General features: G+C 34.8%; 1 protein-coding gene across 1 annotated transcript in view; it reads left to right on the top strand.

Annotated features, from left to right (window-relative positions):
* The window catches only part of C2cd6 (C2 calcium dependent domain containing 6), a 144,510-nt gene that overhangs the window by 74,361 nt on the left and 55,445 nt on the right, over positions 1 to 14,704 (top strand). The window contains 2 exon segments of the mRNA XM_046462999.1: positions 1,175 to 1,218; positions 2,634 to 2,927. Coding sequence (XP_046318955.1) covers positions 1,175 to 1,218; positions 2,634 to 2,927 — 338 coding nt within the window.

Raw genomic sequence — 14,704 nt, 5'->3', positions numbered from 1 at the left:
TTATAGGAGAAGGAGGACTCTGTTGGAAATTGGACTAGAAGCCATTTGTATTATATTCTAGCTAAGAAGTTGCCTGAATTTTTGCTCATATCGTAGACTCCTACTCAGAGCAATTAGTCAAGAAAAATAAGTAGTAGGATTTCAAATTGGAAAGAATGAAGGAAAATTTTCTTTGCCGATGTCATAATCTCATATGTAGAAAATCCTAAAGCCTCTAGAAGAAAAACCCCATTAAAACTAATTCATGGATTCAGTGAGGTTTTAGGATACGAAATCAGCATACAAAAATCTGAACACCAACCGTGAACTATCTGAAAAGGAAAATGGATTAAAGACTTAAACATAATTCCTGAAACTCTAAAACCCCTAGAAGAAAATAAAGAGGAAAAATTCAATGACATTGGTGTGGTCAGTAATTTCTTTAATAGACAAAAAGCACAAGGCAACAAAAGCAACAATGGAGAATGGGGCTACCTCCAGCCAAGAAGCTTCTGTGCAATAAAAGAAACAACAGAGTGAATAGATGACCTACAGAAAGGGAAAAAATATTTGCAAATCATATATCTGATAAGGGATTCATATTTAAAATATATAAGGAATAACTTCAACTCAAGCAATAACAACAAACTAACTCAATTAAAAAATAGGCTAAGGACCTGAGTACATACTTCTTTGAAGAAGACATACAAATGATCAGTAGGTGTTTGAAAATATGCCCAACATCTTTAATCATCAGGGAAGTGCAAATCAGAATCAAAATGAGATACTATCTCATAGTTGTATTAGTATAGCTGTTATCAAAAAGTCCAAAGATCACACATTTTGTCAGGGGTGTAGAGAAACTGGGACCCTTGTACACTATTGGTGGGAATATAAAATAGTGTAGGCACTTTTGGAAATAGCATATTTATTAAAAATAACAGGAAAATCTTATCCCTTCATGTATGTTTTGATTTCATCCCCATACTTGTTTGATTATTACTCCTCCATCTTCCCAGAGATTCATCACCCTATTTTAACTAAGCAGTGTTTATGTTAGGATAGGTGCTTTGACTTAAGTTGATGTTTGTTTGTAGTGAGAAAAAGTGTAATAATATTTATTGTGTACATAAATATAAATAATGTTTTTATTGTTTTGTGTAACAAAGTACTTCAATTTGCTTTTTTTTAATAGATATCCCTGTTAAAGACAATGAACCTGAAATTACTCCAAGTGAGGTAAGGGAAGTTGGAAGAAAATGTCTAATAGTCATTATTTTATGAAGGGGTGAAATGCTTGTTTTTTGTTTTGTTTTGTTTTGTTTATACTAGGAATTGAATCTAGGGCACTTAACCACTGAGCCACATCCCCAACCTTTTTGTACATTTCATTTAGAGACAGGGTCTCACTAAGTTGCTTAGGGCCTTGCTAAGTTGCTGAGGCTGGCTTGGAACTTGTGATCCTCTTGCCTCAGCCTCTAGAGTCGCTGGGATAACAGGCATGTTCCACCACACCCAGCAGGGGTGAAATATTTGTGAATGGAGAAATAGTTACATATGCAAAGAAAAAAAGCACCTGAGAAATTATTCAGTTGTTTTATGGTTATTTCTATATGAGAACATTTATACCATTGTACAATTTTTTAAAGTTAAATTGCCCTCTGGAAATATTGGTTTCAGCATAAAACAGTGGCCTTTAAGAATATATATGAAAATAGGAAACAAAAGGTTTTCAGGAAGGGAAGAAAGGAAGATAAGAACAAAGTATGAAATGCTACATAAGACCTTAGACATGGTTGCCATAGACCTACCCACATTCTGGGCTCTTTCTCACCAAATCTTTTATCATATTATAAACTTTGTTCATGGAATAATATCATGTATTTTACAGTAAAAATCAGCAAAAAGAAATTCACTTAATATAATTTGCTCTTCAGCTAATTTTATAGCAGGCATCCATTCTATTATAACAGTAGATCCCATATAAACAATAGGAAAAGTTTTTTTCTACTGCTTGACAAGTAGGATTTAATGATTTCCATTTTTTGGTCAGAGGCTCATAAATACAAATTTGAAGAATCAGTGTGTACTATCTTTCCCAGTTCAAGGAGAGAAGAAAAAAAGTGAATACATTGAATTTTTCATAAAGCTGAATTTATTTAACTAAACAGGCTATCCTTTACTTTATGACATGCTTCTTTGTAGTACTTTGCTACTAAAATTTCCTTTCTTTTATATAATATCTTGTTATTTTATAATATTGTTCTTTGTGTTATTCTATTAAAATTTCCCATGTTTCATAACATATTGGTGATAGTATAACACTAAAATGTCAGATCCCAGATTTTCTTTTTAAAGATGTTACTGATTATAAAATCCTGACCTAAGAGAACCATTATTTTATAAGCCACTGTTTTATCATTTTTAATATATATATATATATATATATATATATATATATATATATATATTCTGTAACTCCATGATTCCAGAATTAGAGAATTTATCATTCCTTTTGTTAATTAATGTAGTCATTACCATGTAGTCATGGTAACATGATAAAGGATAAGGGTACAATTGGTTTTAATTTGTTTTCAGTACTTTCTAGTGAATAACATTTAATTAGTAGCTTGTTTTATTGCTGTATTTTCTAGTTGCTGGGTGATGATAATAAAGAAGGTGTACCTACATCAACTTCGAGCCTATTGAACCAAGATTATTCAATTCTTGCTACTCCTGAGAGTGTTATGTCAACACCTCTACCCTCAGACTCTCTACTGCCCTCTATTCCTAGGCAGGAAAAAACCCTACTGGACAAAATACCATTTTTCAGTGAAGGCCAATCAGAAGTCATGCCAGAGGAAAGGAGAAGTATACCATTTCTATCAGATGCAAAATCAGATGACACACATCGAAGCATTTTAAAAGCAATTTCAGCTCTATCAGAGGTAAGGTTGAGTAGTATCTGTATGGAGCCCGAGACAATAAGGAGGAGGAATTTGGCTTCATCTTCAAGAGGAACTAGGTGGCAAAGCTGCTATCTAACCTTAGCTGAAAGGAAGAGCACAAGCTTAGTTTCCCCAGATTTGAAATTGAAAGGTAGCTTTCAAAGCCATGATTTAGAAGATCTTGAATTAGCCTATCTTCATATTTGAAGTACAGACTAGTGGGAAAATGATTTATTTTTTAAAAAATTAAAGACAAATAAGTTGAAAATATATTCATGTCTCTAAGTAGAAATGTGTCTAAATGTATTAAATATTTCTACACCCAGTTTTTACTGATAAATGAGGAAAACTTTTGAAGAAAAAGCAAAGTGATCTGAGATACAAATTATACAAACTAATCTCCTAGGCTCATGCAAAATTCTGCTGAAAGTGTAACTTTTTTAAAGTTCATTTTTAAAATTAACATCAGTAGCAAAATATAAATTCAAAGGAAATGTAAAAGCCTGGGAAGTTATTTCAGTAGAAAAATTAATGAAACTGTTGCATTTTATATTATAGAAAATAGTATATGTTATCCTTATTACATATAATGTTATACTTTTAAAAGAATATAAATTTAAAGGTACACCAGAGTAAAGCCTTTCTCAAAATGATAGTATTTTGCTTAGATCTTTGCATCCCATTTGAATCACTATTACAGGTATCTCTTTTTATTTTGGTACCAGGGATGAAACCAGGGATGCTCTACCACTGAGCTACATCCCCAGTCCCAGTGCTGTCCCACCTTTATTTTTTATTTTGAGACAGAGTCTTGTTAGGTTGCTCAAGTTGGCCTTTAACTTTGTGATACTCCTGTATCAACCTCCAAAGTAGCTGGAATTACAGACAGGTGTGTACTATAGGTAGCTCTTTAAAAAACAGTATGAAAAGGTGTATGGATCAAGTAAGGGTTCAAAGTAAGGCTCTGCTTCTAAATATTTCAGCTAGCTTTGTCACCTAAATCTGTAGAACTATTTCCTCATCCTTTGATATATCAGACCAGATCATTTCTAAATTCCCTTCCAAATTTCAAAAGATACAATTTTATTAAATATCTCTAGCTAGGGAGTTATTCTTTTTACTAATGCATGACCATATAAAATTTAGAAAGTTTATATTTTATTATATCTATTTATAGATTTATCTTTATCTTCATTATTCCTATATATATACTTTAATTTTACAACTTGGATAAAACTATACGTATAATTTTATATTTTGCTTTTATGAGTCAACATTATAAGCACACCTGAATTTTCAAAAATTTGTAAGATGCAAAATATCCTCAAGTATGGTTATTCTATGATTTTTTTAAGACAGTTTGCATATTCTTGAACATTTTTTAAAGTTTGAAATTGGTGTTCTTTTACTATTTATTTGAATATGTGATTATCTAATAATACAGAAATGGCATGTTGACAAATTACTGTCCAGAAAGATTGTACGACTTTACATATTCACCAGCAGTATTTGAGTATTAACAGTCTCTAAATAATGATTAAAACCTTTTCATGCTTAATAGTCATTTTCATTTTCCCTATAAGTAGAAGACCATGTCCTTTGTCTATTTTTTCTTCTTTTGAAGACATATGGATTATATATTTTTAAATTATTTCTGTTTAAGAATAGTGACAACTTGCATAGTCAAGTACTTTTCCATAGTTTGTAGTTTGCCTTTGATTTTATTCAGTCTGACTTCCAAAATGTTCATTTTTCATTTGATAAATAATTTGTTGCTGCACAACAAACCACCCTAAAACTTAGTGACTTAAGACAGTTATTATGTCTCAAGATTTTGTGGGACTGACTATGCTTAGCTGGGCACTTTTGCTTCACATGATATTGGATATTTGTTGGACTTGTGGTCATTTAGGGGCTCGATTGGGTTGAAATACTTAACGGTGGTTCACTTATATGATTGACACTTTGATGGGAACAGCTGTAAGGCTGGGCTGAGCTGGGCTGTTTGGACATCTAGTTTGATACTGCATATACTTTCTCAGAAATTGGCCCTCAACCTCTCCATGTGATCTCTTGTGGTCTATGTGGTCTTTTTAACAAGGCAGCTGAACTTATGTGGCAGCTGAGGCCTTCCAAATTACAGAAATAGAAGCTTCAGGACCTCTGAAAACTTTGGCTTCATACTAATTCAGGTTTATCTCCTCTGAATCTGTTAGTTATAGCAAGTGCCAGGCTTAGTTCAGTATGGAGGGGACCACAGAAGGGTATAAATCTTGGGAGGTGTGGTTCATTGGGGACCATATTTGGAGATTAACTACAGATTTTTAATTACTTAGCAAGTAATTTCCATCCCACATGCAAAATGTATTTATTTCCCTTCCCAGATCCTCAGTCTTCATGCTATTACTACATTAAGCTTGGGCTTGAAATACAGAATTTCAGCATCTAAACCAAGTCCAGATGAGAGAGGCTCCTTGGTTGTGGTACCTCTCAGTTTTGAAATCTGTGAATTTATCAGTTTTCTGTCCCCTACATACAATAGTGAGTCCAGAACAGAAAAACTGGAATAGAAACGTAGGATTCCAAAGATGGAGGAGGGCCAACATGAAACATGTAGCTGTCAGTAAACCATAATAATTCTGAAGTTCTTGGCTTTCCCTCAGATTAATTCTTTTTCCATAAGGAAGAACTTCTGTTTGTAGTTGAATATCTTTTCAATTTGTGTTCTGCCTGAAAGTTGGGGATTTGAGTGTCTCTTTTTACTTTAAATTGTTCCTATTCTTTTTTTGAGGGGGTACCAAGTATTGAACCTCAGGGATACTCAACCCCTGAGCCACATCCCCAGTCCTATTTTGTACTTTATTTCTAGACAGGGTCTCATTGAGTTGCTTAGTTAGTGCCTTACTTTTCCTGAGGCTGGCTTTGAACTTGTGATCCTCCTGCCTCAGCCTCCTGAGCTATTGGGATTATAGGTGTGTGCCATGGTGCCCAGCTGTTCCTGTTCTTTTCAGTTCAAGATACTATGATTCTTTTAAAGATTTTGTGGTCATTTTATGTATTAAATTCTGATCTTAATTAGGCAATTATCATACCCCTGTATATCTTTAAGAAAGGCCTATATTTCCTTGAGTTGAGAAACAGAGTACTGTGACACAACATCCTTAAGAATTTTAGAAATGTTCCTGTCTAGCAGAGAGGGATTGAGATGCTACCTAAAATTCTGAGAATAAATTTTATCTTCCTCAGTGGGTCTATGAGGTACAACCGTACATCTTTTTGAGGTTTTAACAACAAATCTTATATCCATACCCCTGTGATCTTGGCCTTGACACCACACTTTACTGGTATTGCTGTAGATTTGATCTTCACCCTGAGGTCATTTCCTACTTTGATGGTCATTGACTAGGAGAGGTGTGTATGAGACACACTTTTATATTCCAGAAAAATTCTGGTTCATAAATATTTCTCCTGGATTCTGCTTGAAAAGGTCACTTCTTTTTATTTGTATTTTGTAATAGACATCTAAAAGAATCCATTTGTCACTTTCATCATGCTTCCTAGAAATTTCTGTAGCCAAATACTCAGTGTTTTTATTTCCTGTTAACACAGGGAGCAGGGTTGCCACACTTTTCACAACTAGAAAAAGTTGGTTATTATTTTTGTCCCTAGTAAAAATTACCTACATGTCCTTCCAGCATTATCTAACAGTTTTATTGAAGCTCCCTCAGCTATTGTCTAACATGCAGTCCCCAAATAAATTGCACTGTTTTAGGTTTTTGTTGTGGCAGCAATCTATCTCTAGGTACCTATTTTTATATATTTGCGTGCCAAACCACCCCAAAGCTTAAGTGTCTGAAAACATTTTACCACCATGCCTTTGGTGTGTTGATTGTACTTATATGGGAAGTTCTGCTTCACATACAGTCTTCTGGGGCTTTCCTGGGTTAAATTGTCTCCAAGATGACTCATTCATATATCTGGTGCCTCATTGAAAATGACTGGAAAGTTTATCTCAATTAGGATCCTGAGATGAATGAGCCTTGTAGTCCATGTAGTTTCATAGTCTTAACTACTCTAGTGGCCTCCATGTGTTTATTTACAGTAGGGTAGCCAGACTTCTTATATGATAGCTTAAGGTTTCAGTCAGAATTATATTTAACATAAAAGTATATGTAATCTACCCTGTAATATCTTCAGGTTCCTCATCCACAGATTCAATTAATTGCAGAATGAAATTATTCTAAAAGAAAATATATCTGCATAGAACATGAACAGATTTTTTCTTGACATTTTCCCTAAGCAATGCAGTATAACAAGTATTTTCATGGTATTTACATAGTATTGATTATTATATGTAATCTAGAGATGACTTAAAGTATAACATGAGGATAGGTGTAGGCTATATGCAAATACTATACATTATTTTGTAAAAAGGTCTTGAGCATCTCAGAATTCTGATATCATCAGAGTACCTGGGACCAACCCCCTCTGGATACCAAGGGACAATTATTTGAATTTATTCTGTAGTAGGATGGCTAATAGTACCCAAAGATATCATATCCTAATCTCTGGATCCTGTAAATGTTAACCTTATATGACAAAGACTACAGATGTGATTAAGTGGTGGACCTTGAGATGGGGAAATTATAGTAGGTTGCCCAGGTGGGTACCATCCTTACATAAGAAGCAGAGGAAGATTAGACACACAGAGGAGAGGGTAATAATGAAGATGAAGCAGAGACATTGTATAGTATATCAAGCCAAGGAATGCTAGTATCCACTCACTTTGATTCCTTCAGATATATTCCCAGGAATGGTATATACTTATATTAATTGGATTTAATACCTGTAAAAGATAGATCCCTACCTCTCACTCTGTATGAAAATAAACTCAAAATGGATCAAAGACCTTAAATATTCAGAAGAGCTTTTATTAATATTTAATGAAGGAATAGAAAGTGGTATTCTTATTTGTGCTTGGTATTATTTTAAAATCTGGGAGTGTTTTTTTCCACCATGGTTTTTGAAAGATAATTTGGCTAGATATTTAATTTTTGCTTACAGGTTTTTATTTAGTTTTTAGGTGTTTTTTTGCCTTGCAGAACTTTTAATATCATCCCATTGTCTTACAGCCTCCATCTTTAAAAAAAAAATTATTTATTTATTTTTTGTACTGGGAATTTAACCCAGGGGCATTTAACCACTAAGCCACATCCCCAGCCCCCCCCCCTTTTTTTTTTCTTTGAGACAGGGTCTTACTAAATTGCTTTAGGGCCTTGCTAAGTTGCTGAGGCTGGCTTTGAACTTGTGATTAATTGTCTTGCCTCAGCTTCCTAAACTTCTAGAATTAGACATTAGACATGTGCCACCATGCCCAGGACAGCCTCTGTAATTTCTGATAAGCAGTCAGATATTAATCTTATTTTGGTTCATTATACATTGAGTTATTTTTATCCTACTACTTTTAAATTTCTCTCTTTTTTTCTGTTTTTCAAAAGTTTTTTCCAGATTTATTAAGGTTTAAGTGACAAATGAAAAAGTATTGGTACCTATAGTGGACAACATAATGTTCTGATATATGAAAATATATAAAATTTTGCAGGGATTAAATCAAGCTACTTAACATACCTATTGCCTCACATACATTTTTTTCATTACATAGATTTAAGGTATACAGCATGTTGTTATGAGATACTTATAGGAAGTAAAAATGTTACTGGATCAGTCAGGTTTCTGTAACTGTGACAAAATACCTGAGAAAAACAATCTAAAGGAGGAAAGGTTTATTTTGAATTACAATTTCAGAGGTTTGAGTCCATAGTCAACTTGACTCCATTTTGTTTCAGTCTGTGAGAAAGCAGAACATCAAGGTGGCAGGACCTGGTGGAGAAAGCAGCTCACCTCCTGGCAGCCAGGAAGGAAAAAGAGAAAGGTTGTTTTTCACCATCTCTCAATAGTCCATTCAGCTATGAATCATCAATAGATCAACCCATTGGTGAGGTTAAAGCCCTCATGATCCAATTACTTTCCAAGAGCCTCACCTCTGAACATTGTTACATTAAGGACCAGGCCTTTACCACTTTATACAATGCTGTGATTACAATAGTTAGAACACATTGGGTCTGAGAACCATGGACTGAAAGCAGGAGTGACCCTGCTTAGTATCATTCACAGTGATATACTTGCTAGGGTCATCATATATTTAGTAAATAGAAATACAGAAAACTCAGTAAAATTTGAATTTCTTATAAACAAAAAGTAAATCTCTATTACAGTTTGGATCTAGAATGTCTCATTTGTTGAAGACTTTGTCCCCAGTTGGTGGCACTACAGGGAGGTGTAGAAACTTTAGGGGCCTAGGTAGAAAAAGGCATGCCTCTGAAGGGTATGTTTTGTTCCTGGACCTTTCTTCTCTCCCTCTTCCTCCTGGCCACCATGAGGTGAGCAGCTGTACTGTACCATGCCTTTCTGCCCTGGTGCTCTGCCTTATCATGGGCCCCAAAGTAATGGGGCTAGCCAACCATGGACTGGAACCATGGGCCAAAATTTATCATTTTTCCTGTAATTTGATCTTCTCATGTATTTTAACCATACCAACAGAAAGCTAACACATTGTTCTAGCAATATTTGATACTTAAAAATATATTTATATTTACATATTCAAAATATTTTTACTTAAACATTTCTTATTTATCTGAATTTCAAATTTAATTTAATTTTATCTTTAATTCAAATTTAATTTTATTTTTTTTAATTTTATTTATTTATTTATTTTTAGTCATACATGACATCAGAATGTATTTTGACATAATACATACATGGAATGTACATACATCAATCATATTGTCTATTCTATTCTGCTGCCCTTCCTATCCTCCCTACTCCTCCCCTCCTCTCCCATCCTTTCTCTCTATCCAATTTAATGTGACACACTTTTTTTTTCTTTTTCTCATCACAGCATCATATATGTATTCTGTATAACAATGAGGTTCTCCTTCCATCTTCCATACAACTCCCTTTCTCCCTTTTATTCCCTTCCCACCTCTCTTTCCTATTTAGTGGTAGTCTTCTTCTCATGCTCTTCATCCCTATCCCATTTTGAGTCACCCCCCTTATATCAGAGAAGACATTCAGCATTTGTTTTTTAGGGATTGGCTAACTTCACTTAGCATAATCTGCTCTAATGCCATCCATTTGCCTGCAAATGCCATGATCTTGTTATTTTTTAGTGCTGAGTAATATTCCATTGTGTATAAATGCCACATTTTTTAAATCCATTCATCTATTGAGGGGCATCTAGGTTGGTTCCACATTCTAGCTATTGTGAATTGTGCTGCTATAAACATTGATGTGGCTGTGTCCCTGTAGTATGCTATTTTTAGGTCTTTTGGGCATAGTCCGAGAAGGGGAATAGCTGGGTCAAATGGTGGTTCCATTCCCAGCTTTCCAAGGAATCTCCATACTGCTTTCCAAATTGGCTGCACCAATTTGCAGTCCCACCAGCAATGTATGAGTGTACCTTTTTCCCCACATCCTCGCCAACACTCATTGTTGTTTGACTTCATAATGGCTGCCATTCTTATTGGAGTGAGATGGTATCTTAGAGTAGTTTTAATTTGCATTTCTCTGATTGCTAGAGATGGTGAGCATTTTTTCATGTATTTGTTGATTGATTGTATATCCTGAGAAATTTCTGTTCAAGTCCTTGGCCCATTTGTTGATTGGGTTATTTGCTTTTTTGAGTTCTTTGTATACTCTAGAGATTAGAGCTCTATCTGATGTTTGAGGGTAAAAATTTGTTCCTAGGATGTAGGCTCCCTATTCACCTCGCATATTATTTCTCTTGCTGAGAAAAAACTTTTCAGTTTGAATTTTGTTGATTCTTGGTTTTAACTCTTGTGCTATAGGTGTCTTATTAAGAAATTTGGGGCCTGCCCCCACGTGATGAAGATTAGGGCCAACTTTATCTTCTATAAGACACAGAGTCTCTGGTCTGATTCCTAGCTCCTTGATCCATTTTGAGTTGACTTTTGTGCATGGTGAGAGAAAGGGATTCAATTTCATTTTGTTACATATGGATTTCTAGTTCTCCCAGCACCATTTGTTGAAGATGCTATCCTTTCTCCATTGCATGATTTTAGCACCTTTGCCTAATATAAGGTAGTTGTAATTTTGTGGATTTGTCTCTGTGTCCTCTATTCTGTACCATTGGTCTACCAGCCTGTTTTGGTGCCAGTACCATGCTGTTTTTGTTACTATTGCTCTATAGTATAGTTTAAAATCTGGAATCATGATACCACCAATTTCACTCTTCCTGCTTAGAATTACTTTAGCTATTCTGGGTCTCTTATTTTTCCAGATTAATTTCATGATTGCTTTTTCTATTTCTGCAAGGAATGTCATTGGGATTTTGATGGGAATTGCATTGATCTGTAAAGTGCTTTTGGTAGTAATATGGCCATCTTAATAATATTAATTCTACCAATCCATGAGCAAGGTAAATCCTTCCATCTTCTAAGGTCTTCTTCTATTTCTTTCTTCAGGGTTCTGTAGTTTTCATTGTATAGATCTTTCACCTCTTTTGTTAAGTTGATTCCCAGGTATTTTATTTTATTTTTTTGAGGATATTGTGAATGGAGTAGTTGTCCTCATTTCCATTTCAGAGAATTTGTCACTGATATACAGGAATGCCTTTGATTTATTGGTATTGATTTTATATCCTGCCACTTTGCTGAATTCATTTACTAGTTCTAGAAGTTTCTTGGTTGAACTTTTTGGGTCTGCTAGGTATAGGATCATGTCATCGGCAAATAGTGCTAATTTAAGTTCTTCTTTTCCTATATTTATGCCTTTAATTTCTTTCGTCTGTCTAATTGCTCTGGCTAGTGTTTCAAGAACTATGTTGAATAGAAGTGGTGAGAGAGGGCATCCCTGTCTTGTTCCAGATTTTAAAGGGAATGCCTTCAATTTTTCTCCATTTAGAATGATGCTGATCTGAGGCTTAGCGTATATAGCTTTTACCATGTTGAGGTAATTTCCTGTTATCCCTAATTTTTCTAGAGTTTTGAACATAAAGGGATGCTGTATTTTGTCAAATGCTTTTTTCAGCATCTATTGAGATGATCATATGGTTCTTATCTTTAAGTCTATTGATGTGGTGAATTACATTTGTTGATTTCCATATATCGAACCAGCCTTGCATCCCAGGGATGAATCCCACTTGGTCATGGTGCATGATCTTTTTGATATGTTTTTGTATCCGATTTGCCAGAATTTTATTGAGGATTTTTGCATCTAATATTCATTAGGGATATTGGTCTGAAGTTTTCTTTATTTGAAGTGTCTTTATCTGGTTTTGGAATCAGGGTGATGTTGGCCTCATAGAATGAATTTGGAAGCACTCCCTCTTTTTCTATCTCCTAAAATAGATTGAAGAGTATTGGTATTAGTTCTTCTTTAAAGTTCTTGTAAAACTCTGCTGTATATCCGTCTGGTCCTGGGATTTTCTTGGTTGGTAGTCTTTTGATGGCTTCTTCTAATCCCTCACTTGATATTGGTCTGTTTAGGTTGTTTATATCATCCTGACTCAATCTGGGTAGCTCATATGCCTTAAGGAATTTATCGATGCCTTCACTATCCTCTATTTTATTAAAGTATAGGGTTTCAAAATAATTTTTAATTATCTTCTGTATTTCTGAAGTGTCTGTTGTGATGTTGCCTTTTTCATCCCGTAAGCTAGTAATTTGGGTTCTCTCTCTTCTTCTCTTTGTTAGTGTGCCTAGTGGTCTATCAATCTTATTTATTTTTTCAAAGAACCAACTTTTAGTTTTTTCATTTTTTTCGGTTGTTTCTTTTGTTTCGATTTCATTGATTTCAGCTCTGATTTTAATTATTTCTTGCCTTCTACTGTATTTGCTGTTGATTTGTTCTTCTTTTTCTAAGGCTTTGAGGTGTAGTATGAGGTCATTTATTTGTTGGCTTTTCCTTCTTTTAAGGAATGAACTCCATGAAATGAATTTTCCTCTTAGTACTGCTTTCATAGTGTCCCAGAGATTTCGATATGTTGTGTCTGAGTTTTCATTTACCTCTAAGAATTTTTAAATTTCCTCTTTGATGTCTTCTGTAACCCTTTGTTCATTCAGTAGCATATTGTTTATTCTCCATGTGATGTAGGATTTTTCTTTCTTATTTTATTATTGATTTCCAATTTCATTCCATTATGATCAGATAAAATGCATGGTAGTATCTCTAATCCTTTGTATTTGCTAAGATTTGCCCTGTGACATAATATATAGTCTATTTTTGAGAAGGATCCATGTGCTGCTGAGAAGAAAGTATATCCGCTTGATGTTGGGTGGTATGTTCTATATATGTCAATTAAGTCTAAGTTATTAATTGTATTATTGAGCTCTATGTTTTCTTTATTCAACTTTTGTTTGGAAGATCTGTCCAGTGGTGAGATAGGTGTGTTAAAATCTCCCATGATTATTGTGTTGTGGTCTGTTTGACTCTGGAACTTGAGAAGAGTTTGTTTGATGAACATAGCTGTTTGGGGCATATATATTAATGATCATTAAGTCTTGTTGGTGTATGGTTCCCTTGAGCAGGATGTAGTGTCCTTTTTAAATCCCTTTTGATTAACTTTGGCTTGAAGTCTATTTTATTTGATACAAGTATGGACACCCCTGCTTGCTTTCGAGGTCCATATGAGTGGTATGATTTTTCCCAACCTTTCACCTTCAGTCTGTGTATGTCTTTTCCTATCAGATGAGTCTCCTGTAGGCAGCATATTGTTGGATCTTTTTTTTTTTAATCCAGTCTACTAGCCTATGTCTTTTGATTGGTGCATTTAAGCCATTAACATTTAGGGTTACTATTGAGATATGGTTTGTACTTCCAGCCATATTTGTTTATTTATGTTACTTAACATGATTTGTTTTTCCTCTTTGATTAGTTTTTCCTTTACTGTACTTCCTCCCGCTGTTGGTTTTCATTGTTATTTTTCATTTCCTCTTTCTGTAATGTTTTGCCAAGAATGTTTTGAAGAGCTGGTTTTCTAGCTGCAAATTCTTTTAACTTTTGTTTATCGTGGAAGATTTTTATTTTATCTTCAATCCTGTTTTATTCAGCAACCCATCACTTGGGAAGTTTGTGCTTTCTGTTTCACAACTCTGGGCTCTGTGAGTTTAGAGATCTTGCTTCCCAAATAGGGGACACTTCCATCAGGAGGAGGTTCATTTTACTATAAGCCTGGCCAGGTAATTCTACTTCTTGGGACAAGTCACCAGTAAATAGGAAGAGGAGTCACTGTCTTGTCAGGGATAATTGAGTTTGATCACCCAGAGGAAGTAGGGCTGCTGTTGTGCAATGGGAGCATGGAGGAACATGGGACATGGAGAAGATCTAGTTTGGTGCCTCCTGGGAATTCCTTGTCCAATTTTCATCATAATCAAACCAGCTACCTCAGTCCGAGAAGTGACCAAAGGCTCAGACATGGTGACCAAAGGCTCAGACCCTTCAGAAGTGAGGCATTATAACTGGGTAAACCATCAAGATCAGCAGAAATGCTAACTGAAAATCAGCAGAATCTAGAATGGATAGTTAAGGAGAGAAATTTTGATTCAGTTATCTCTGAGACCAGCTGCAGAGGTGGGAGCTATAGTATGTCCCAATAATTTTCTTCTTCTAGATTTCTCCTAGTAAGAGAGGTCCCCTGGAATCCTTGAGGATCTGCTTCCAGAACCTGTATGAAGGATTGGATTTTTGCAGCACAAAGG

The sequence above is a fragment of the Marmota monax genome, unplaced genomic scaffold (genome assembly GCF_021218885.2).
Source record: "Marmota monax isolate L192 unplaced genomic scaffold, Marmota_monax_Labrador192_F-V1.1 WCK01_AAM20220418_F8-fsc00095, whole genome shotgun sequence".
In the NCBI taxonomy this organism is placed as follows: domain Eukaryota; kingdom Metazoa; phylum Chordata; class Mammalia; order Rodentia; family Sciuridae; genus Marmota; species Marmota monax.
This window is presented reverse-complemented; position numbering and strand designations above follow the sequence as displayed.